We start from the raw sequence: 26170 nt of genomic DNA on the forward strand, positions 1-26170 counted from the left end.
TAATTATAAAAGAGTGATTTTCAAGAAGTTCATATTCTTCCTATGGGGATCTTAAATTTCTTATTATATCCATAAGAATTTTACTAATAATGATGTCAATTTACTCTATTTATTCAGTCCCTTTGGCTTAGGGACCTAAACTGCTTTACATTAATTCTCATATCATTCCTTTGTGAAGCTACTTTTTAGTTGAGGTATGTGAGAACTTGCTTCAGTTTACATAGTAGGTCACTTGCTGGGATGGCAAATTGGACCCAGAATTTGTGGTTCTGGGTTTTGTGTGTTTGGTCAGAGAAGTGTATGGTCTTTCTTCCTCGATTCTTTTCCATTTTTTTTTATTCCTATAATGGAGGAAATCATATCAAGCAAACAGCAAGAGAATTTTGGTCTTCTAAGAGGGGAGACTGTTTTGCCTCTAGGCGTGGCTTTCCTGCTCCTTGTCTCTGGATGGAGGGAGAAGGCTGAGTGAAGTTCAGCATGTGAAATGGCCCAACTGTTTTTTGCATACTTTTTGTATTCTCTCTCTCCCCCTCTCCCTTCTTTCTCTCTCTATCTCCCTCTCTCTCCTGTTGGGAGGAGGTGAGTGAGAATTTTCTCTGTGCTAAGCTTATATGTGGGGCAGGCAGTCCAGTTGTTTTTACGGCTCATTAATTGCCACTTGCCTTTTGGGTAGGGGGCCAAAGAGAAGGAGGTGAAGCAGCCACTTTGGGTTAGGGTTGAGGGAACGGAGGAGTATAGGAAGGAGGATATTTCTCTGTTTTCTTAGTCATAGGACTCTGAATCCCAAGTAGCTAAATTTAGCCCAGGTTCCTGTTGAAAGCATCATTTTTTTTTTTTTTTTGTGTGTGTGTGTGTGTGGGGGCAGCGGTGAGGGGAGAACGGAAAACCTTTTTGTGTATCCTGTTCCATGAAGCCAATAGGGAAGCAGGAGGAGGTGAGGTTGCCATGGAGATGGTAGCTGTGTGCAAGGGGAGAGCAGCAGGGTTTAGAATTCCAGGAAGGAAGAGAGAGTGATGTCATCAGATTCCATGGACCAGCCCAGGAACCCCTGTGAGGTTGGTGGGGAGTTGGGTGTGTGTGGGGGGTGGCGGAGTGGGAGTTTGTGCAGGGGAACTGTGGCTTCAGTAAGGTGTGGGGAGTCCAGTTCAAGCAGAGAGGTTGGTTATATGAAATTGTGCTGATCTGCATTAATGCCTGATTTTTTTAAAAAATCTGTAAATCATTCTGAATTTGCAGACTATTTTCTTTGTTGAAAATGATGTATTTATTTAACAAAAGAATACATCAGATGTAATAATGTGCTATCTTCTTGTACTTATATCCCTGTAGTATTTGTACGTGCCTTTATCCCTTGTATGTGAGGGTATTTTTGTGCATATTTTGGATGGATAGTTGCCTTTGTATGATGCCTTTTATGGTATTTTATACAGTTAAATGCTTCATTAATGGCTGATTATGCTATTCATTTTCATATAGTTGGATGTATATAAGCAAAACACTTTTTATAAAAAGAAAATTGAAAAGAAAAACAGCTGCTTTTGTAGCAGCAAAGAAAACCGAGTATGTGTATGTTTGTATTAATAGTGAAGGGCAAATATGTTCTTTAGGTATAACTAAAAGGCTGACTTTAAAAAAATAATTAAACCTGTGCATCCAAATGAGTATTGTCCTTCAAAATAGTCACCTTGGCTCTGGTGATGTAACCATTGCGCAAAACATAAAGAACTCTCATTTGGAATCAGCTTCAGAGATACTCGAGTGATAGGGAAAACATTTTCAATACCTAACACTGATTTTCTTTTCAGTTAAAGAATACCTAACTTGATCAGGCACTAGGTCTTTGAATTAGATTTTTCTGATTTTGTGGTATTGTCAGAAAATCAAACCTGTGCTCAAATGCTCGAGGGAAGATATTTAAAGTCATATGTTTAGGTTTGAGGGCGTTTCACTTTCAGATCAAGAGCTTTTGGGTTATATAGTTTAGCAGTGATGTTTTGATTATGGTAGCATTTGAGAAATAAGAGTGTAGCCTTCCCAGTGCGACATCTTCTGAGGTGACCCATTTGTATTTATTTGTGCCTGTTGACTCTCTGGAATCAGGTGGTTCAGGTTTAACCCCCTGTTCTGCTACTCATTAGCTGACCTTGGACAAGTAACATTGGTGCATTGGAGCATTGGTTTCCTCTTAAGATAAAATGGGCATGATAGTGCTATAAGTATCGGCCTTACAGTGTTGAGGATTAAGTAAGCTATTATGTAAAGTGTTTGGACAGTTGATGTGTTCTTAATCAGAGCACACGATGATTATGACTAATAATTGTAATCTCTTGAAATTGCAGAATTATGAGATAGAAGGTGCCTGGAAGTAGTCCAGTAGTTCCAGGTCTGTATTAGTTCCAGATACCACGGAATTCAGGAGAGTGGGACTCAGGAATCTATAATTTTTAAATGATTCTAAAATGATTCAGATGATCAGCTAGGATTGGGAATTGCTCCATATAAACTGTTTGGAAGATGGCCCAAGCCCCAGAAGCTTAATCATGTCCTGGGAGATGCAAGAATCTGAGATGCCACCCAGACTTCTGAGGTGAATCTGAATCAGAATATGCCTTTTTTTTTTTTAATATTTATTTTTTAGGTGTAGATGGACACAATACAATGCCTTTATTTTTTTATGTGGTGCTGAGGATCGAACCCGGGTGCCAGGTGAGTGCTCCACCACTGAGCCATAATCCCAGCCCCAGAATCTGCCTTTTAACATGGTACCAGTGACCTGTCTTTCTATTAAAGTATAAGAACCACTGTTTTCTTCTCTCATTGGAAATAATTGGGTGATAACTACAGGTTAAGGATAAGTTTTCTCAGTTATTTCCATTGCTGGAGAGAAGCAATCTAACTAGCATGTAGATGAGTATATACTCAACTCCCCTACCCTTTGGCCTAGGGATAAAGGCTTTTCTGGACTAAGCCACTGTGTACCATGTAATGGAAAGAACAGAGTTACAATTGTGGCTCTGACTCTACCATTTACGGGCTGTTTGGCCTCGGTCCAGTTAATTTCTCTGTATCTCACTCTCTACTTGATAGTGGAGAAAAGTTCCAGATCACAACATAATGTCTCTAAATTATCTAGCACATTGCAGTGTCTCCATGAGTTAGTACCTTCCCTTCGCCTCTCCTTCAGCCTTCATTGGTAAATCTCTGTGGGAGCTCTGTTTGTTCAGAAGGGGCCACCGCTTAAGTTTCCAGTACCATCCCATCTCTCTAGGCTCCTTGCCTCTTACTCATCTCTCAGCTATCTCAAGTACTTGATTGTACTCAAAGAAAACTATGACCTATGTGTGAGTGTGGTACAGGGTAAGGAGGGTGCGTCTCAAAGAGTTGTAGTAGAATTGTGTGATTTGTGTGATCTTCTCAAAGTGTGTGATCCTGTGCTTGTCATATCTGCTTATGATTTGTATGTGGTGAAGTTTTACATATAAGTAAGGCATTGTTTCTCATTGATATTACTGTTCTTTAGCAGGGCTACCTCATTAAAGAATAGGCCCTGTGAAAGTCACTTTGCCTGTGTTATCTCAATCCTTGCAACAACCCTACAAAGTAGGTAGTGTTCTCTTTTACAAGGTGAAGAATTTGAGCCTGAGAGATGAATTAACTTCCCATAGTGATGGAGCTAAAAAGTTGCTAGAGGCAAATTTCAGTTTGCTGTGATTCTGAGGACTGCACTTTCCCCCCATCCCTCACTAGGTAAGGAATTGTGACATGCCAAACTAGGCCCTGGGCCTGTTAAGCCACAAACTGCCTATACTAAAAAAAGGAGTAACTATTAAGTAATTATATTTTTTAACACTGCACACCTGTAGTTAAAGGAGGGGAAGAAGCTGGTTTTGCTTTAGAATGCTTCTTGACATAGCAATAAAAGTTATTACTAATATCATTCTCTACCCTTGATTATGCATCTTTTTAATATTTTGTATGACAAAATATGGTAATGCACTTAAAGCACTCCTGCTGTGTACTGAGGATGATGTCACCTCAAGAAATATGCTTTTGTGATCATGGGAGTTGCCAGCTGAACTAGCCTCTTTTTTCATGAATGCCATGTTATATTTGAAAGAATAACTGACAGACTAAGATTATTCAGGCTTGAATATTTGGCAGACTCTTTATTAAAATAAATGAAGTGAGCCTGTAATGTCAGGGAAAACAGTGACAATATTTGTTTCCAATGATAAAATTTGAGTGTTTAAACAAAACTTAGAATTTTGGAAGACTGGTATCCTGGACTGTGAACTTGACAATTCCAGTACTTAAAGACTTTTCTGATGAGATTGATGGTCATATTGTTGAATGTGACCTTTTTGATATTAAATAATTAAATGTTTCACCATTTAGAAGATTTTTTTATTGAATCTTTACTTCATTTTGTTTTATTTTTTGAGGCAAGGTCTTGCTACATTGCCCATGCCCATCTCTATCTTCTGAGTTCAAGTGTTCCTCCTGCCCTAGCTGAAGTCATGCACAACTTCACCTGCGTGAACCTATATTTTATAAATGAACAATGTACTCGTAATGTTACTGAGTCATACTTAGGCAGAAAATCCTGGAAAGGACATGACAGATGAGTAGACTTTAATATAACAGAATCTGGAAAAATTTGTTGATGTGATTTCAGGTGCCATATTACAACTAAGCTTTCAGAAACTGTCACTTTTCAAGTTTTGGTTAGTATTAAAGAAGAAAGCCAAAGGTGCCTGAAGAAAACTATTAACACTCCCTCCTTTTCCAAATGTATATCAGTGGAATGGCAGATCTTCTTCATGTAATTCAACCAGAATAACACACTGAAACAGACTGAATGGAGAAGCAGGTATGAGCATCAGCTGTCTTTTGTTTAAATTGAATTTTAAAGGTACAGTCACGTGCTGCATGATGGTGTTTCCATCAGTGATAGACTACCTATGTACCAACTACATAGACTAGCTGTGTAGTAGGTGGTGCCATCTAGGTATGGGTATACTTTATGATGTTCTTCCAAACAATGGAAGGCCATTAGCATTGGAGTCCTAATGAGTGGGGTTTTGGGTAGTTAACCCTGTCCCTGGTGAGAAAACTGTGAAGGGCTGGAGGGAAGCTGCTGGAGCAGTGAGACTATTGTTACAGTAATTTAGGCATGAAGTGACCCAGGCCTAAATTAAGGTGACAGCTTTTGCCATAGATAATAAAACATTTAACCAAAATAATACGATAACATATTGATACTCATATTGTCTAACATTCATTGTGTATTTTTAATATGCTAAGTACCATGTTAAGGATTTATATTATCTCATTTAATCGCCATATCATCCTGGAGGTAGGTACTGATATTATTCCTGCTTTTTTTTTTAATGTTTTTTTTTTTTTTTTTTTTTTTAAATATTTATTTATTTTTTTTAGTTCTCGGCGGACACAACATCTTTGTTTGTATGTGGTGCTGAGGATCGAACCCGGGCCGCACACATGCCAGGCGAGCGCGCTACCGCTTGAGCCACATCCCCAGCCCCCTGCTTTTTTTTTGATAAGTAAAAATAATACAAGTTAATTTTTGAAAAATTGTTGAAAATACAGATAGGAACCCACCCAGCCTCCAAACATAAAAACAAACTTATCAGTCATCAAGACATAGAATCACTGTAAATATTTTGGGTTAAGCCCTTTTAGACTTAAAAAAGTATGTATATGTGTTATATGTTCCTGAACATGGGGAATGCTGAATGTGAGGCTCCATGCTATTTTTTCCTTTGAAAGAATGGGCTGATCTAAATACGTAAGCTTCAGGGAGGTTGATGACATAGGCAAGTATCTACTTAAAATATCTATTAATTTGTGTATGCATTCTTATTAAACATTACATACAAAAAGAAGTAATTTTGAAACATTTTACCTTTTGTTTTTTGGAAAAAAAGTTGATGTACTCTATTGCACCTGTATCTGTAAAGTTGCTTGGAATCATTCTAAATATTCAGTTTTCTAGGACAAATGTTGAGATATAGAACACTTTTGAATCAGTATCTGTTGTAGTTACTGACAATTTTATCCCAAGTTGCAATTATCATTCAGATAATATTGGTAAGGTTAGATTTTTCCATTTGTGCCATTTGTATACTTCATTGCTTTTTCAAAAATTTTTGAGATGACAGTCACATAACAGAATCAACTTTTTAAAAGTGAACAATTTAGTATCATCTGCATTCACAGTGTTGTACAGCCACCACCTCTGTGTAGTGTGGACATTCTTTATCATCCTCAAAAGAACCCCAAACCCATTTGTTGATCACCCTCTATTTACCCTTCACTCTAGCCCTTGACAACAACCAGTCTGCTTTGTTTCTATGAATTAACTTGTTAAGGAAGTTTCATATAAATTGAGTCACATTACAGGTGTCCTTTTGTGTCTGACTTCTTTCACTTAGTGCAGTGTACTGATATATGCTGCATCGTGGACAAACCTTGAAAACCTCTTTATAGCTGAAAAATACTTCTTTGCATGTATGAAAAATAAACCACAATTTGTTTCTTTTATCTGTTGGTAGACATTTGGGTTGTTTTCACCTTTTGGCCACTGTGAATAGTGCTGCTGTGAACCTGTGTACAGGTTTTGAGGACTTGCTTTTCTGTTCTTCTGGTAATGTATCCAGGAGTGAAATTGCTGGGTCATGTGGTAAAGCTTTTTATTTAATGTTTTGAGGAACTGCTGAACTGTTTTCCATAGCAGCTGCTTCATTTTACCTTTCTACCAGCAATGTACAAGCGTTTGCCAATTTATTTTTAATGAGGAACACAATAAGATGGGGAAGGTAGAGAGAAAATATGTGTGGCCTTTGAGTTTATTAGAGCTCTGTATCTCAGATTTTGCCTGATGGACTTATTAAATATTTATTTAGCATCACTTTAGCTCCAAGAATGAAATTTAGCTCAGGGAAATGTATCTAATCTATTTTAAGTGGTGAACAGACTAAGAAGTGAAGATCAGAGAAGCAAAAAGAAGGGAATTGAAATAGACTGTAAAGTTGCTTGAGGGCAAAGGCCCTAGTCATCTGTGTGCTGTAAGTATTTAATAAAGTACTTGGCATGTCATAAGTTGTTTCGGGGGTTCTGGAGACTATCCCCATCTAGTGATTCACTAGGGCATACAGAACTCAGCACATAGTCGTATTTATGGCCATACTTTGTAATAGTGAAAGGATACACTAAGCAAATTTAGTTAATGCAAAGCGGGCAAAGGTGGAGTTCAGGGGAAGTCCAGCTTAAGCTTCCAAGAGTCCTCTCCCAGTAGAGTCACGCAGGACATACTTAATTCCTCCAGCACTGAGTTTTGATGGTATTGTTTGCCTTGAAGCCTGTTAAGAGATTTTTATGCTGAGATGGCTGGGGATGGAGGGCTGTTGATACAGACAACCTACCCCTAGCACACACCAAAATTCTGGACTCTGAGTAGGACCACAAGTGTTGGCTGATAAAACCACTATTACCAGTTCTGATAGCACCCTCCCCAAATTGTAGGTTCTTAGTACTTTGCTTAGTTCCTAGGCCAAGCTTGCAGGCTGCTCTTTCTAAGGATAGCAGTCAGTTCTGCTCTGTTCTTTTCTGTACATAGATGTTTGGTTTCTTTAAAAATGTATTGCTAGGTTCTGTGAAGAAAAATATCATAGTAGAGAGCCAGCTGGGACTTTAGGACCAGGCAGACCTGGATTTGTAATGCCATGGGAAAACAGTATAATTCTTCTGAGTCGCAGTTTCTTTACTGTAGAATGATATAACATAGGGTTCTAGTGAGAATTTAAAGTAATAATATGCATAAAACACTAATGTATGTCCTGTATATTAGGTGGCTGTTAGCATTTCATTTCAGCTCACATGAATCAAGAGAGAGAGACTACGTAGTAATTGAGACAGGGAATTTAATATAAGGGATTATTTACCCTAGGAGAGTGAAGTAGTGAGGGATAGGTTTACAGGAAGTAAGGAGAAACCTAGAGAACAGCACGAGCAATATATTTGCAGATACAAACTGGGTACAGTGGCACATGCTTGTAATCCTAGGGATTTAGGAAGCTGAGGCAGGAGGATCATAAATTCAAGGACAGCCTTAGCATCTTAGCAAGACCCTCTGCAACTTAGTGAGACCCTGTCTCAAAATGAAACATAAAAAGGGCTGGGGATGTATCTCAGTGGTAAAGCACCTTGGGTTAAAAAAGAAAACCCACCAAACTCCACCAAAACCCAGATATGATATACTAATATGATTGATATATAATTAAAATATAATTAATTTTTTTAAAGATAGAGAATTTTAATATTTATTTTTTTTAGTTTTCGGTGGACACAACATCTTTGTTTGTATGTGGTGCTGAGGATCGAACCCGGGCCGCATGCATGCCAGGCGAGCGCGCTACCGCTTGAGCCACATCCCCAGCCCAAAATATAATTAATTTAAAAATATAATTGCAACTAGCCTGAGATAAACATCCAAAGAAGAGCTGCTCCCTCAGCATCCCCACCCTGACCCAGGAGCTAAAGATCCCTTTTGGAGAAGGCATGGCTGAATGGTAGAGAACAAAGTCCCTGTGGCCTCATAACAGCAGAACTTGCTGGATATCTGCTTTTTAGAAGTCACTAGAAATTTTCTGTCTAGGTCACTGGGGAAAGCAGTTACAAGGAGAGTTTTCTCTCCAGAGGCACCCAGCACATTACACAACCAGAGGGCTGCTGGGGAAGCTGCTAGCTGTTGGCTACTGTGCACTGCAGGACCTCCAGGGGGAGGAAACAGTGTATCCTAAAGGTGCTGCTGAGTGAGCGCAGCAAAACCTTTTCCCCCAAATGTCACTACTGTGCCCTCTACTGTCGAAGTTTGACATGCATACTGGCAAAAGAGAAATATTTAAAGGGTCCAGGTCCATTTTAACAGAGCAGGTAAAACGAGTAATTTGGAGCTGAAAGTCAGCTGATAACCAGCAGATGCATGAAATGAATGTTTAATTCCAGATCCTCAGAAACCAGGAAAAAAGTGATAAAATTGGTGGAGATCTAAGAAACTTCATACTTAAAAACTTGAAGTTGGATCCTTATCTAACACTGTATACAAAAATGAATTCAAAAAACAGATCAACGAGAGAATATAAGAGCTGACACCATAAAAGTCGTAGAAGAAAATGTGTGGTTAAGTCTTCATGACCTTGTGTTTATGAGTGGATTCTTGGGTATGACATCAAAAACACAGGCAACAGGGCTGGATTGTAGCTTGGTAGTAGAACACTTGCCTGGCATGTGTGAGGCACTGGTTTTGATCATCAGAACCACATAAAAATAAATAAGTAAAAATAAAGGTATTGTATCCTTTACAATTAAAAATTAAAAAAAAAAACCCATGGCAACAAAAGAAAAAAATAGATAAATTGGAAATTTATCAACAGATTGAAAAGGCAACCCACAGTGGAAGAAATCTTTGCAAATGACAGCTTTAATCAGGGATTAATATCTGTGGTCTGTAAATCCAACAATATAATATGACATATACAGTTCAACAACAGAAAAAACCAAACGGCTTAATTTAAAAATGGGCAAAAGACATTTGTACAAAAAAGACACCCAAATGACCAATAAATAATGAAAAGATGCTTAGTGTCATTAATTATAAGAGAAAACAAATTAAAGCGGCAATGAGATAACATATGTCCGTTAGGATAGCCATTCTTTTTTTTTTTTCTAAGTTATTGATGGACCTTTATTTTGTTCATTATTTATATGCGGGCTGAGAATTGAACCCAGTGCCTCACACGTGTGAGGCAAGCGCCCTACCACTGAGCCACAACCTCAGCCCAGGATAGCTATTCTTAAACAAAATACAAGTGTTGGGCAAAGATGTGGAGAAATTGGAATCCTGTGCATTGCTGGTGGGAATGTAAAATTGTGTAATTGCTGTGGAAAATGGTATGGTAGTTCTTCAAAAATTTAGAGTCATGGATGACCCAGCAATTCCACTTCTGGGTATATACCCCAAGAACTGAGAGTAGGACTCAGCTGGTATCTGTACACTGTATACTCAGCAGATTTACTCACAGTAGTCAAAAGATAGAAACAACCCAAGTATCATTGCATATATATAGTGAATAATAAGCAAAATGTGATATATATATATGTATATATATGTATGTATATGTATATACACACACACGATATATTATTAAGGCTAAAAAAGAAAATCTGACACATGCCACAGGGGGGATAAATCATGAAGATATTATGGTATGTGAAATAAGCCAATCACAAAAGGACAGATACTATGATTCCACTCATGTAAAGTATCTAGAGTAGTCAGGCTCATGGCGACACAGAGTAGAACAGTGTTTGCCTGGGAGTGGAATGAGGAGGTACTGCCCGCGACCCGCACGGGCTGCTGAACTTAAGGTCGGTCGCTCCTGTAAATTTCCAGGGACACCAAGTAAAACACAAACACACTTTACCTTTAAACAAGCTTCAGGACAGCTTCTCTGCTCTCGGCCTCAGGCTCCCCAAATGGGAGAGCAAGAGGCTGGCGAGAGGAGTGAGCATGTTCAGAAGTGGGCTTTTGTTGGGGAGGACCCTTATTCTTAGAAAGTTCCAACCAAAAAAGGCCAGAAGGGGCAGGGTTACAAGAGACAGATGAGTGTAATTCAACCCAAGGGTTAGGGTTAGACATGCCCTCCACTTCCTGAACCGGGACGGCTCCCAGTTCACTACACCATGTAGTGATGGTCAAAGCCTCTTGGTTTAGTATGGAAGGTGGAGTCATTCAGAGTGGCTCCCCACAAGGAGGGAGTTAGAGTTTATTGACCAGAGAGTTTTTAGTTGGGAAGACAAAGTTCTGCAGATGGGTGATGGTGATGTGAGGTGTCCCTGATGCCACAGAAATGTGTAGGTGAAAATGGTAAATTTCATAAAAAAAAAAGAAAAGAAAAAAACGAAACTGCTGAAGAACATTTATGTTAGCTGGAGTATCCCTTATCCAAAATGTACTCTACCAAATGTGTTTTGGACTTGATATTTCTTTTTATATGTTGGTCTATTTGCATATACATAACAAGATATTTTGGGAATAGGACTCAAGTATAAATGTGAAATTCATTTATGTCTCATGTATGCCTTATACACATAGCCTAGAGGTAATTTAGCATAATATTTTTAATAATTTTGTACATGAAACAGAGGTTGGTTGTTGGAATTTTCCACTTGTGGTGTTTTGTTGTGCTTAAAAAAAAGTTGAATTTACCACTGTCATGTATAAGTAAAAAAAAATATTAAAAAAGTTAAATTTAGACCATTTTGGATTAGGGATACAGTACGATCTTAAACCTTAAATGGAAAGGGTAAATTAAGGGAGAATTTTATTTCTTATTTATGTATTTATGACTTTTGTTATCATGATTGAATTTTAATTAAGATAACAAAAGAAAGAACAGAATGGATTTGTACAGGAAGTTTAAAAATAGAGAGCATTGAGGCAGATAGGTGATGTATGTCTATTATCTCATCAGTTCAGGAGGCTGAGACAGGAGGATCACAAGTTTGAGGCCAGGCTCAGCAAATTAGCAAGGCCCTTAACAATTTAGTGAGATTCTGTCTCAAAATAAAACAAAAAGGACTGGGGATGTATTCGTTGTTAAAGCAATTCTGGATTAGATCCCTAGTACGAAAAAACCACCCCCAAGGAGGGAGGGAAGAACAGAAGTTCATGGATTAGAGAAAGGGGAAAGAAAGGAATGGAGGGAGGATGGGAATAGGAAAGACAGTAGAATGAATTGGACATAGCTTTCCTATGTTCATATATGAATATAGCACCTGTGAAACTCCACGTCTACAACCATGAGAATGTGGCCCTAATTAGAATAAGTTATATTCCATGTATGTATAATATGTCAAAATGCATTTTACTGTCATGTATATCTAAAAATAACAAATAAAAAAAATTAGCAGGAATAAAGGTTTAAAAAAAAACACACCCCATCCCCCAAACAGGTGTTAGCTAAGCAGGGACTGATGCCAGCAGAGTGGACTGCAAACTGTATGAGTATATATGTGTCACAAAAGGCAGAGTTTCTGTGGTCACCTTAGTGGTAATCACAATTTGTCCTCCAGTACTGTAATTGATCTACATAGTTTTTGACAAAAATTTTTTAACACGGCTTTGTTGGTCTTGAACCAGCAAAAGGGCTCAGGCTGTCCTTCTGCCGCTATCCTCTTGCATCAGCCCTCAAATAGCAGGGACAACAGGCATGAGCCACCGTGCCTGGTTTTAATATCACTAAATTTTATCCAGTATTTGAACATTTTTAATGGGGCCAGTTGACCATTTGACACATATAAGTAACTAATATTAGAGTAAGCTAAGAAAAAATTAAGGATTGGCCTGTTGGAAATGTGCTATGTTGTAGGATTTAGACCCATAGACTTCACAATTTCTCAAAGTCATTTGCAGCTAATAGACAAGGGAGTGGGGAAGGAATTATTATTATTTTTTTAAGAATTTTTTTCTTTTTAGATCTACATGACAGTAAAGTGTACAAGATAATATAAATTAATTTAACCAGGCAGTAAGTCACTGAAAAATCTGAGCTTCTCCTTTGCTCAGTTGAGTTTATAGAGGACAGCATCATTTCTTACCTTTCCTTGCTTCCTTTGATGTTCCTCTCCTAAAATTGTAGAATGGCATGAATTTAATTTTTTCTATTTTTAGTATTCTACTTCCCCTTCCATTTCGTGAAACCAGGTTGATTTTATCTACACAAATGAAAAGCAACAGATAGCTTTTTGGATTTGTGTTTTTTAATTGCTTAGTTTAACTTTGTTGTGCATTTCCAGCTTTCTATACTCTGCTCTTGTTTAACCTTCATCAGTGATACTGGCTAGTAAGAAATACTAGTGTAATAAATCTCTGATGCTCAGCATGTGATCTGTTAAGCAGGTAAAGATTGGTAAGGTGGAATTTTTCGTGGTGCTTCATTTCAGTTAGTATTTTATTGATCTCTGCTTGGGATTTATGGCTAGCATATCATATCAACTATAATTGTGTTGTGTTTTGATCTTTGGGGTTAAGTCCTCTTAGCACCCTCTTAATTGTATTTTAAAAGTGCTTAAGAAAAATGGTACCTTTTTCTTCCTCCTATGTGCAGTATTCTGGGTAATTTTACCAGTATTTCTTGCAAATATATTAGTTAATCATTCAGAAATAATGAGGTATTTTTCAGAAAACATTTAGAAAATAGGCTTATCTTGTAATTATTAAGAATAAGCTCCTTAATGGCAAGGGTGCTGGCACTTTGCTTGGCATAAAGCAAAACAACACAGCCCACTCTTTCTGATTGAATCAAGTGTTCTTCTGCTTAAATGAAGTTTTCAAACCTCCATGCTTATATATGGAGCTTCAGAGGAGTCAGTGAAGAACATTAAAGTCAGGTGGTTTTCTTGTGTCACTTCTCTTGGCATCCACTTGCACATGTGTAATCCACTGCAGTTGCTATATTTGACAGTTACTTAGGGATCCTTGGGTTTTGCTTTTGCATATCCACTAAACAGAAGCTTCTAAACAGGTTTCGTTGCTGAGTAGCTACTAAGGATAGCAATGGTCGATTGATTCATCCTCCCTCCCTTCCTCTTTCCCTCCCTCCCTCCCTCTTTCTCTTCCATCAACACACGACTCTGCTGCTACTCACTGAGCTACANTTTGCATAATGCCTGATGGTGTTTAGCATCTTTTTGTTTACAGTGCTTACTGGCCATTTGCTTATATATTTTGGAGAACTACCTATTTAGGTTCTCTCTCTCTTTCTCTCCTTCCATCAAACCCAGGACCTTGTGCTTGCTATCACTGAGCTACATCCCCAGCCTTTGCTAGTTGTGATCCTCCTTCCTCAGTTGCCTGAGTAGCTGGAATTACAGGTATGTGCCACTGTGTTGAGCCAATTTCTTTATTTTATTTTATTTATTAAAAAAATTTTTTTGAGCGGCTTCTGTGTTCAGGCAGAATTAGTTTCTAAGCCTTTCAGTCTTAGTAAAGCCAATATTGCTTGCTTATAGGTACATAGCTACTAAGCTCTTTCCTCTTTGGAGTTTAACACACATGATTCTCTATCCCATCTCTTAGCTTTCTTTATAATTCCATCTTTGTTTTCAGTGTTAGTTGTTAGTTTTTCTAGACCTGTAGATCTTTTGGACCATCATAAACAGCTGAGCCTGGGCCTGAGAAATGTTGTTATTATTTTTTTTACTGGTTGTTACAAGTGGTAGAGGTATTGGGTATAGAATTAAGACCTAAGTCTGAAGGCAGCTCAGCCACTAAGGATTTGGCTTTGAGCAAATCATTTAAACTCTTGGAAATTTGTTGTCTGTAAAATGAGATTGATAAAACTTGTTTCAAGCATTGTGAAGCATTGTGAAGACTAAATGAGATTATATAAATTTGGTTTTGAAAGTTATAAGACACTTGGTAAATTGGAAATATTGGCACTTGGAAATATTGGCAATTTGCTAATATTAGTAATATGCAAAGTTATACATCATGTATTTTATATTTTGTAAAATTTAAACAATTCAGACCTTCCACAAATCCTGTACTTTTAAAAATTTTATTTTTAATGCATTATAATCATTTAAATTAGTGGGTTCATTTTGATGTATTCATAGGTGCATGTAACAGTTTTCTTCATCTCAGTCCCCAGCACATCCTTTTTCCCTTCCCTTCCCTCCTTTCTCCCCTTGATCTCCTCCTCTGTTGGTCTTCCATTTATTTATTTATTTAAAAATATTTTTAGTTGTAGATGGACACAATACCTTTATTTTATTTATATGTAACCCAGTCCCTTACATGTGCTAGCAAGCATTCCACCACTGAGCTACAACCCCAGCCCCCATTTATTTTTAATTGGTGCATTACAGTTATATATAAAATTGGAATGCATTGTGATATATTTATACGTGCATATGGCTTAATTTGGTCAACTTCATTCCCCAGTTTTTCCCTTTTCCCTTCCTTCTCCTCTCCCCCTTGGTTCTTTCTCCACTTCATTTTACTTATCTCTCTCTTATTTTTAGATCCTATTGTTTTTGCTAGATGTAACCAGTGTTAGAGGTTTGTTGTATATCCTTCTAGATATTTCTTATGCATTTCTTTACTTTTTTATATGCATGTAAAAATAATGATTTTTGTATTGTGATTTTGAAAAATAACACTTTTTTGCTGTCATTAATATGAGATCAAAGGTATTTTTCTTTTTAAAACATATACATGGGATATTGAAACTATTTAATAATTGATAACTGTTTCCTTATTAATGGAAATTGAAGTTCTTTCTATTTTTCACTGTATTGAAATGAAAATCTTTGCACATGCTTCTTTGAACATGTGCAAATGATTCTCTAGAGTAGATAAATGTGAAATTGTGAGAAAGTATATTGCACTCAATATTTTTGCCAAACTGCATTTCAAACTGGTGATCCCCAAATACTTGCATTCCTATTAGATATGAAGGTACCATTTATGTACTTTCTTGCCAGTTTGAGATATTTTCATTTTGGTTTTTGAAGATCTCATGAGTGGAAATGTATCTCAAATCTAAAAGAATGAACACAGGCAGCATGGCCAATATAAGTGGGAAGAATTTAATTATTCATTAATAGGAAAATAGTACAGGAATAAATTGACATATTTTATAAGAAAATACTAAACAGTAGTCAAAATTAGTGGGGTATAATGGTATTTATTCATGAAGATGAGTCTCATGAAGATGAGTGTTGAGCAAAAAGAGGAAAAAACCCCAAATTACTAGAGAATATATACAATAAGACCCATGTCTGTAAAATTCTGAACTATTTGAAAATTAATGTATTTGTGAGAGACAGGTATTTATGTGGTAAAATTTAAAAGGAAAATGAGCCATTTTCTTAAAGTTACAGGCCAGTGAGAGGTACAGGGAGTTTCTGAGGCCCAGAGAGTTACCAGTAGTCTTACCTGAGAGACAGAAATACAGAACACAATGCCTTAACAAGACAGGGGGAAGAGTAAATCCATTTCCTGTGACACATCTTTGTGCAACCTGTTACATCCATCTTTCCATTAAAGTTTTTGACAATATTGGCCTGTAGGAAAGTGATTTTTTTTTTTTTTATAGTTTTCTGCATTGAACCCTAGGATATTGTAGAATATTGTTTCTATGTTAGATGTTCTCTGGAAGTAATGAATAATAAGTTTTTTGAGTTTTCAATTACTTTCTTAATTATAAAATCCCTTTCTAAAAGAATCTTGAAATAATTACTGTAAAGGAATAATATAGAATGGTTATTAAGAAGAAACTTGGCGAAATAGAAAGGATAGGGCTCTGGGGGCCAGCAGAACAGGGTGGCAGTTTGTTTTTCCTGTTTAATATCTGTGTTATTGAGTCACTTGCTTACCTTCTCTGACTTCCTAATGGTAGGAAACACATTCTTTTGTACCTCTATGTTATCTCCAACTCTTCACTACTTTCTCTTCCCCTTCCCTTCCTTCTGGAACCACACGGCTTAGTTGTTCAATATATGCTGGTCATCATCATCTCTGTCATTAGTATTGGTGGGGAATGGTATTGAAGTAAATTTACTTGTTGATTTTGGGGGCCTTGTTCTTTTATTATATTCTAAGCTGTATGTACCTCCAGTGTGAATCTGGGTGTGGTGGTGCACACTTGTAATCCCAGAAACTTGGGAGGGTGAGGCAAGAGGATTTTAAGTTTGAGGCTAGCCTGGGTAACTGAGCAGAGACCTTGTCTCAAAATAAAAAATAAAAAGGGCTGAGTGATAAAGCTCAGTGGTAAAGCACCCCTGGGTTAAATCCCCAGTAATCCCACTCCCCTTGCTTCCCCAGTGTGAAAGCAACCAAAATGGCCTACCTATTATTGTTATTTTTAAACAGCAGATTTAATGAGAATTAATTCAGAGATCTCTAATCTCACCTCTTAGAAGTATTTTGAAGTTTTTAGTGTAATCCAAGTTGCATATATATCACCACTATTCAATTACAGAATATTTCTATCATCCTCCCCAAAAACCCCACTACCTATTGTTAGCAGCCATGCTCATTTCTACCCCCTGATCTCTGGATCCACTAATCTGTTTTCTGTCTCTATGAATTTGCGTAGTTGTACATTTCCTATAAATATCATTATTTAATTTGTGGTCTTTTTATGTCTGGCCTTTTTCACTTAGGATGATGTTTTCAGGGTTCATCCATGTTGTGTTAGTATTTCATTCCTTTTTAATTGATGAATAGTATTCAGTTATGGATGTACTATATTTTGCTTATCCATTCATCAATTGGTAGACATTTGGATTGTTTCTGCTTTTTGATTATTATAAAACAATGCTGCTATGGACATCCATGCACAAGGTTTGTATGGACATATGCTTTTGTTTTTCTTGGTTATATACATTAGTGTGGAATTGCTGGGTCTCATAGTAACTCTGTTTGACATTTTTGAGGGACTACCCAACTGTTTCCAAAGCAGCTGTACCATTTTACATTTCCAGCCAGGAATATATGGGAATTTTGATTTTTCTATATCCTCACCAGGGCTTGTTATTGTTAGACTTTTTGATTGTAATTGTGTGCATGTATCTGTGTGTGTGAGTGATCTCAATATGGTTTTGATTTGCATAATGCCTGATGGTGTTTAGCATCTTTTTGTTTACAGTGCTTACTGGCCATTTGCTTATATATTTTGGAGAACTACCTATTTAGGTTCTCTCTCTCTTTCTCTCTCTCTCTCAGTCTCTCTGTCTCTCTCTAACTCTCTGTCTCTGTCTGTCTCTCTCTGTATGGTACTAGGGATTGAACCCAGGGCCTGGCACATGCTAGGCAAGTTACTCTCCAGTGAGCTACTTTCCCAGCCCTCTTTTCTCATTTTTAAATTGAATTATTTTACTTTTTATTGTTGAGTTGCAAGAGTTCTTTATATATTCTGGATATACATCCCTTATCAAACATATAATTTGGAAATATTTTCTCCCATTCTGTGAGTTGTCTTTTCACTTAATGGTATCCTTTGATGCACAGAAGTTTTAAATTTTAATGACACCTAATTTGTCCCTTTTCCTTTGTCACTTGTGCTTTTGGTGTCATATTGAAGAGATTGTTGCCTAACCCAACCAAGGCTTATGGTTTAAGAGTTTTATAGTTCTGGGTATGATATACTTTGAGTTAATTCTGTACATGTTATGGGGTAGGATTCCAACTTGATTTTTTCACATGTGAATATCCAGTTGTCCCAGCACCATTTGTTGAAAAGACCACTCTATTGACTTCTTGGCACCATTTTGAAAAATTAGTTGATCATAACGATAAAGTTTTTTTTTCTGGACTTTGAATTGTGTTCCATTAGTTTCTTTGTCTGTCCTTATGTCAGTATCACACTGTCTTTGTTTTTTAAAAATATTTTTTATAGTTGTAGATGGATATAATACCTTTATTTTATTTATTTATCTTTATGTGGTGCTGAGGATTGAATCTAGGACCTCACAAGTGCTCTACCACTGAGCTACAACCACAGCCCCCTCACACTGTCTTTTTTTTTTTAAGTGGAGCTGGGGATTGAACCAGTTCTTCCCACATGCTAGCCAGGTGCTCTATTTCTGAGCTACATCCTTAGCCCTTTTTAATTTTTTGAGACAGGTTCTCACTAAATTGTCCAGGCTAGTCTTGAACTTGTGATCCTTTTGCCTCAGCCTGGGATTGCAGGCATGGGCCACCGAGCCCAGCTCATACTCTTTTGAGTGTTGAAGCTTTTTAGTAAGCAAAAATCAGAAACTTAAGAGTCCTACAACATTTTTTTTTCTTGCTCAGGATTGTTTAGGTACTCATAATTTTTTTTTAAGGCAGTTAGCTTCAGTGGCTGAAGGAATCTTTACTAATTTATAAATACTAAAGTACCCAAAATAGGACTTGGATTTCCTTTGATTGAATCAGTGACTAAAAGTCATTTCTGGTTATGTAACTCTATCTATTTACTTATACATTCTTTTGGTGTCTATTATGTATTCGACATTGCACTAGATTTTTGGGAAACCATGATGAACAAAACACAGGGGCTCTGTAGTGAGTTTAAATTGACTCTCGGCACTCTAGTTTTTCAAGGGAGTGTGGACTTTCAACGGTCAAAGAAATGAAGATAATTCTATCTTGATGTATCCACCATTAGGTGGAAGGTTATTATCTTGGCATATTTGAAAATCCTATCAGCACATATTCCTCTATAATAGTTGTTCTGCTAGGATTGAAAATACAAATGATGGGAGCAGAGATGAATGACTTTGAGAAGGTGCGTTGAGCACTTTAGCAATGACAAAAGCACCAGCATGTGTACATCTGTTTCTTCCCATTTAATAGCTCCCTTGAAGGTAAAGGCTGTGTTTCATTCCTCTTTCTTATTCCTTCATTCCTCTAACAATGCTTAGAAAATCTTAGTATTCAGTATATATTGATGGAATGATCAAATGGGTCAAGTAAGCCATAAATTAGTGCTCATTCTGTGTGACTTTAGACTAAATTAGTGTTTGCATAGCTTTTATTGACTAGCATCCTTACATTCAAGGATCTTGATTTAGTGGTTTAATGTAAAGATGAGACAGACACTTAATATACCTTTAAAAAATAAGATTAGCATCATAAAGTAACCTGCACAAATAATCTAAGTAAATATTGACATACACACATGTTAGAATCACTTGAGTCCAGAAGATGGTACAGTTGGTAGGAGAAGTCTTTTGAGTAGAATTTCATTTTGATTTAAAAGAACTGAGGAAAACCAGGTTGATGTCGAGGCGGAGCTAACATTTTGCAGGTCAAGAGGCAATTCTCAATAGGGTGCTGCTCATCCCTTTTCTGACCAAGGGACACATGGAATTTTTGTGGAAGTTTTCTGTTTTTCTAGTGTGTGGGAATGCTACTGATATTCAGTGACTAGGGGATGGGTTCCTAAAGTCCCACGATATCAAGTTTGAAATTGTTCTGTCCCACATTTCAGTTGCACCTGCTGGAGATAGACAGAGAAGGAAACAGATTTAGCTGCACAAGAAGGGAAATAGTGTACATGAATAGTATTCCTGCGCAGATACTTTTTTTCTGTTTTTGTTTGTGCCATTGTAGACGCTCAACTGGGATGGATAGATGTAGTTAGGTAGGATGGAATGAATACATCAATGGAACATTTAAGAAACTGAGAAAGGCGTATATATTGATAAACTTGGGTGAATTTGATTATTCTAAACATTTTCTTTGCTCTTATAGTTTGATTTTTTTTTTCCTTTTCTTTCTTGTAGAACGAGCCTCTAACCCCAGGTTATCATGGATTCCCAGCGCGGGACAGCCAGGTTGGTTTCCATTGTTTATAACTCAGATGGGGGTGTATATATATTTTATCAAAAGATGTTATGATAGCCATTCCTGAAATTACTTACTTTGGAAGGTAACAGAGCTTGTTTCAGCAATAGATTTGCTTTTAGGGATATAAAATATATTTCTCGGGGGCTGGGGATAGAGCTCAGTTGGGTAAAGTGCTTGCCTCGCATACACAAGGCCATGGGTTCAATTAAATAAAAAGTACATATTTCTCAATTCTAAAAGTATTACAATCATGTTATTAAAATTACAGATGTTAAGGGAAAACAATCACTCAAGTGCAGTAATGATTGCTTTTGTTTTTTCTTCTCTGGGCTGTATAATAATTTTTAACCTGGTCTTCTTAATTCCTCATAATTCTAAATGCTGAACTTGTCTTTTTATTTTCTGTCATTTAGCCTCTGCCTGCATAGATTTTTTGAGTCTTTGTAATAATCTGCAACAAAAAAATTCCATTCTCTTCCTCTGGGGGAATTTTTCAGCCTTATGGTTTTAATCAGAAAGCCTTCAGAGAGTGAACTTTCTACTGCCCTTCTTTGTTAGATGGGGAAAAATGGAAAAAGCTGGGCAGAGTTACCTTCTCTGGGGCAAGTGTGTAAAATGTCTTCCAACTCTTCTTGCTAGTTGAAGATGTTGAGCAGATGAGGCTGAAACAGAGTTAAGACAGAGGAACAAATAAGGCTGCCCCTTGGAGAAATGGTGCAACTTAAGTCAACTAGTCTCTGAATGAGATTTATCTCCTTGTTGTTTGGGATATTGCCCTTCTTCAGATCTGAAAGGATAGCTCTTAGAAATATCTTTGAATGCCTATCCATGTTTCCTCATAGGGTTGTCCAAAAAAGCCACCATTGTTAGGCTTGTCCAAAGGAACATGAGTCAATATAGTGCTAAACAAAAAATTAACACAGTTCCTCTTTCCAGAAGTTTATTGAATCTCGAGTTTCTGAAGCTAATCTTAAAAACTAGGATAATCAACAGTCACCTATTTGGAGGCTTTTCATATTTGAGAATATTTACCCAGTTCTTGCATTTTTAGTGCCTAGGTTGGCATTAAACTTACCCCAAGAAAGCTATGAAGAAGGGGAAGAGAAAATATTGTTCATCTTGTTGTTCATCTCCCAATGGGATCATCACTGCTGAGATTGAAGATGAAAGCTTTAGGAGAAAGATATGGTCATTTACTCCAACGTCAAAGACAATATAGACGTTTTGCTTGTTTATTTTTCTTTTTGCTTTGGGTCTGTTCCAGAGCTTCTCTAAGCTGTGAAACTTATGCCCTTAGATAGTAGTTTTGTATCCTGGCATACATCAGAAAGATTGATTCCTGGAGATTCACTCTCCAGAGAGTCTGACTGAGTAAGCCTAAGATTGGGCTTAGCCTTCAAATATTTAGAAACCCCTACAGGCAATTATGCTATGCAGCAGAGGCTGAGAACCGCAGTCCTAGGGGCTACTTTGAAGGAGTGATATTTTCTGTTTCATCCTGTGCTTTTCACTTAGGACGTGTAATATACAAGATCATGGTCAGCCTCTTAATCTAGCTTTACATCAATGCAAATATTTCATTGTTCATATAATTTTGCTTATCTTGGAATAAGGAGGTAAAGCAAACTGATGTAAAGTGTAGAAATAGACTTAAACTGACTTTAAAAGGATCAGAAAGGATACTAAGGCTCTGTTCTTCCTGTGGGAATTAGAGATCAATGAGGAGCTGAGGGAGGCAGTTAATAGGAATTTGTTAAAATACAAAACATAGTCTTTTTGCTTGGAACCACTTTATTTTTCTTTCCTTTTGTGGCAGGGACCTCCTCCTGTAACCTGCACATTCATTACTCATTCTCTGACTGCTGTAGGCCTGTGCAGACCCTTTGCCATAGTTTAAAGCTGCTGATTTACTTTGAGACACATTCTGATGGTGACAAGTTTATTTTCTTGGGCTCTATTTTGTACTCCGCCTGAATCTTTGAATTGGAGATCTTAGGGTAGTGCAAATAGGCAAATATTGAATAGCTGCTTGTTGTATTTGATGAATACAGAATCCAAATGAGTACTGCTAATTAATGTGCTTAACCTTGTGAACTCTCATTTTGTGCTTTGAGATTTGGGAGGCATTTATCAGTGTGAAACACTGGTCACTGAACAGCCTGAGCTAGGCAGGAACTGAACTTGTGATCTTTACATCTCCCCAGTGTGGTTTTGGCTCAGCAAATCTAGGAGCCAGGGAATGGGATGTAGGTGAATTTTAATTGTGACTATATTTGCTTTCCTTATTCTTTTGCTATTCCATTCTAAATAGATAAGAACCATTTTCAGACAAGATTTTACTTTTTAAAATCAGCATTTGATGGTGATTTTAAAAGATAAAAATTACAATCTTTTAATTTTTGCAAAACACTTTGGTCAGTATTTTCTCATGTCATCCTTCTAGTTACCTTTTGAAATAGACAAGGCAGTGTTCCCTTTGGAAGGACAAGGGAATTGAGTCACACAGAGGTAAGGTGACTTTTCAAAACTGTTTAAGTTAGTACCTGAAAAGGGGCTTAAACTTACCTTCTGTTTGAGGCCTTTGACTCACCCAGGGGAAGTATGGTCATTTGAGAATGTGTTCACTTACTCACATTATTTTACTTCTGGGAGTCAGCAACTGCTGGCTAAAAATCACTGCGTGTTAAATTCACTAGCACTAAGTGGACCAGCATCTCACTGTTGTAGTAACTTGTATGTTACAAAAGCCCTTAGTAACACATTTGAATTAAAAACCTGTGAAGAAAAGGAAGAAAAGTCCCATCTTCCACCTTGTAGAGGTTTTGCTTTTTTGTTCGAGGTCACCTCAACCTTCTTTCCTGAGAAGTTAACAAGCTTTCTGGGCTGGCCATTCGCCACTTTTACAAAGCACTCCATATGCTTCTGTGCTGGCTGATGTGCGCTGTCTGTGGAAGTGGAGGAGACACACTTTCTTCCAGTTTTATAGAAATAAAAACCAGCTCTGAAAAGCTGTAAATGTTTAAAGCCATGCAGGATTTTTAAGTTGATGATACTGTGTGCTTAGCTGCCTAGCTGTGTGTGTGTGTGTGTGTGTATGTGTGTGTGTGTGTGTGACTTATGTGCATGTGCTTATGCGTCTTCTCAAGTGTTGATTAAGGCTAGAATATTTTGTGGGTTGGAATTATTTTTTAAATGGAAGAATATTTGTGTGTATTAGCTTAGGAGTTTTTATATAGAAAAGGTAAGAGATAGCAATCTGATTAGAAGAGGGTTTAGTTCTGCAGAACAAGCTTATTTATTTAGAATGGGCTTTTAGAAAACAGTGGGGGTCCTAACGCTGGCCCCTTGTCACCTCTTGGTACTATAACTTTATATCTTTTATTATTAAGGTGACCATATGCACTTATCATTCAAGTTGGGGCACTTTTGAGAATAAAAAATTGGCCCTAGTAGTTATGTTGAAACAGTCCAAGGCCAACTGGGATGTATGAAATGATAGTCAACCATAGCTGTAATTAAAGACACAATGGTCAGTGTTCTCTTTGATGGTGTGATCAAGAGTGGTAGGTCACCAAGGATTAATCTAAACAATTGGTTGAAGTGGGAAAATAATTTAAAACTTTTATTTTAACTTAAGAGCATTTTATTTTAATTTGAGCAACTATGTTTACTCTAATAATTTGATAGGAGGTCAACACCTTTTATATGCATATAAATCTATTGAAATTCTATTAGATTAAAAAATCTTATTTTTGGCATATCATATCTTTACAGAGTATCATCTATGAATTCTGTTGTGTTTTTTTTTGTTGTTGTTGTTTGCTGGTTCAGTTTTAAAAAATGTCATTCAAAGCAATCTGGGTGAAACTGTATGTTTTATATATGCCCCTTCTTCTTTTTAAAATATTTTGTTTTAGTTGTCTGGCCCTTTTATTTATTTATTTACATGCGGTGCTGAGAATCAAATCCAATGCCTCACACATGCTAGGCAAGCGCTCACCACTGCTCAGCCCCTCCCTTCTTCTTCTTTTCCTCTTCCTCCTCCCCCTGTTGCTGCTGTTGCTTGTACTGGGAATTGAACCCAGGGCCACTTTGAATGAGCTACATCCCCAGCCCTTTTTATATTTTTGAGACAGGGTCTCACTAAGTTGCTTAGGGCCGAGTTGCTGAGGCTGACTTTGAACATGGGATCCTCCTGCTTCAGCCTCCTGAGTCGCTGGAATTACAAGTGTGCACTACTATATACAATTTATATTTATATTTATGTATATGTTTAAATTAAATGTAGACAATTTAATTTGACTGAGCAAAAATTTTTAGTGTCTTATTAAGTGTTCATAAAGCATTCAAATCTGAGTTTTTTCCAAGGAAACTTGTCTATTTTATGGATTATATAATATTTAATTGTATAATTATAAAAACTTACAAATTGTGTAAACAGGTTGGTGATAAACAAGTGATTCTCACTTCTCAGCTACTGGGATAAGAAAGCTTAGGTTAGATATGATAGAATTAGGAACTAGTTCTAGCAATAAGAATGCCAGAGGCCTCACTCAGCATATTTGACCTGGGAAATGGAGAATTTTAGTTTATTTAATAAGTTAGTTGATTAAAAGTGCTTCCACTATAATCACCTGTGGGGTGATTTTTATTGTCAGCAACTTTGTGTCTCAGTAGCCAATACTTGGTTGAATTTTATTTTAGAAATCAATTCAATTTGGGGGAATGGGTGGGGAGGAGGATTAGATCAGATAAATACAAATTAGAGACACTGTAATTTGCTTTCTTCAGATTAAAAGATGTTCAATAGCAAGATATCTTCAAACTAAGTGTCAAAATTAATGCTCCAGTACCTTCCATGTCATCTTTTTTCTAGAAACTTAAAATTATGGTACCTTACCTTGTCTAACAAACTATATGAGAAGAAATGTTAATATTTGAGATAAGAGGTTGCACAAACTCTTGCTTAGGTTCAGGTGTTGAGTCAGCTGTGGAACTGGGAATATTAGTAAATTATAAAAAATAATATTTGAGCCTGGTGCAGTGCAGTACACCTGTGATCTCAGGTACTATGGAGGCTAAGATAGGAGGTTTGCAAATTTGAGGCCATCCTGGACAACATAGTAAGACCATATCTCAAAAGAGAAAAGAACAAACTAATGTTTGTAGAGCATTTTACAGAGAACTTCTGTGGATGTTTTGTATCTTGATCTTTACAATAGCTCTGCCAAATAGGTTGTGCCTTATCCTAACTTAATAGATAAGAAAACCAAAACACAAAGATTTTTTAAATGAATTTCTTAATATAACAGAGGTGGTAAGTGCAGAGTTGGACTTGAACCCCAGATTTTCAGCCTTTGTATGGGATTTCCTCCTGTATTTTTCTGTTGGAGTCTCTTTGGATGCAGCTGCTGTCTTTGCTAGTGTCACAAGATGAGATGGTATGGACTCTGGAGAACACATCAGCATGAAAGGTCTTCATATGACCCAAGCCCCTTGAATAACTGATTTCTATCAAGTTTTCTTCCTCTCTTGCTTGTTAAAATAGCTTATGGTGTACAATTTATCTTTTTGTGTTTTAAAACAAAAGAAAAATTAATGTGTTGTCAGGCTCTTTATTGGATTTTAAAAATGCTTGTTGGTGATTTCTCGAAGATTTTTTCCTTCAACTTTATAAAATTCTGTTTAAAGCTATTATATGGATATGTTTTAGTTTTTCACAGAAGTAATTGAGAATATCAAAAG

General features: G+C 36.9%; 1 protein-coding gene across 24 annotated transcripts in view; it reads left to right on the plus strand.

The window, feature by feature from the left end:
• The first annotated feature begins 912 nt into the window (after positions 1-912).
• Rbfox2 (RNA binding fox-1 homolog 2) overlaps positions 913-26170 on the plus strand; it is a 202069-nt gene continuing 176811 nt past the window's right edge. For 2 of the 24 annotated variants that reach the window (XM_048802166.1, XM_048802306.1), the window contains exons 1-2: positions 1364-2706; positions 20362-20412. In XM_048802166.1, the coding sequence (XP_048658123.1) occupies positions 2659-2706; positions 20362-20412 (99 nt within the window). In that variant the 5' untranslated portion in view covers positions 1364-2658. Of the gene's footprint in view, positions 1056-1098; positions 1158-1354; positions 2707-4837; positions 4871-20361; positions 20413-26170 lie in introns of those variants that run through there. The other 22 variants (XR_007347281.1, XR_007347282.1, XR_007347283.1 and 19 more) reach the window with 18 other exon arrangements.

Source organism: Marmota marmota, unplaced genomic scaffold (assembly GCF_001458135.2).
Source record: "Marmota marmota marmota unplaced genomic scaffold, marMar, whole genome shotgun sequence".
Classification (NCBI taxonomy): domain Eukaryota; kingdom Metazoa; phylum Chordata; class Mammalia; order Rodentia; family Sciuridae; genus Marmota; species Marmota marmota.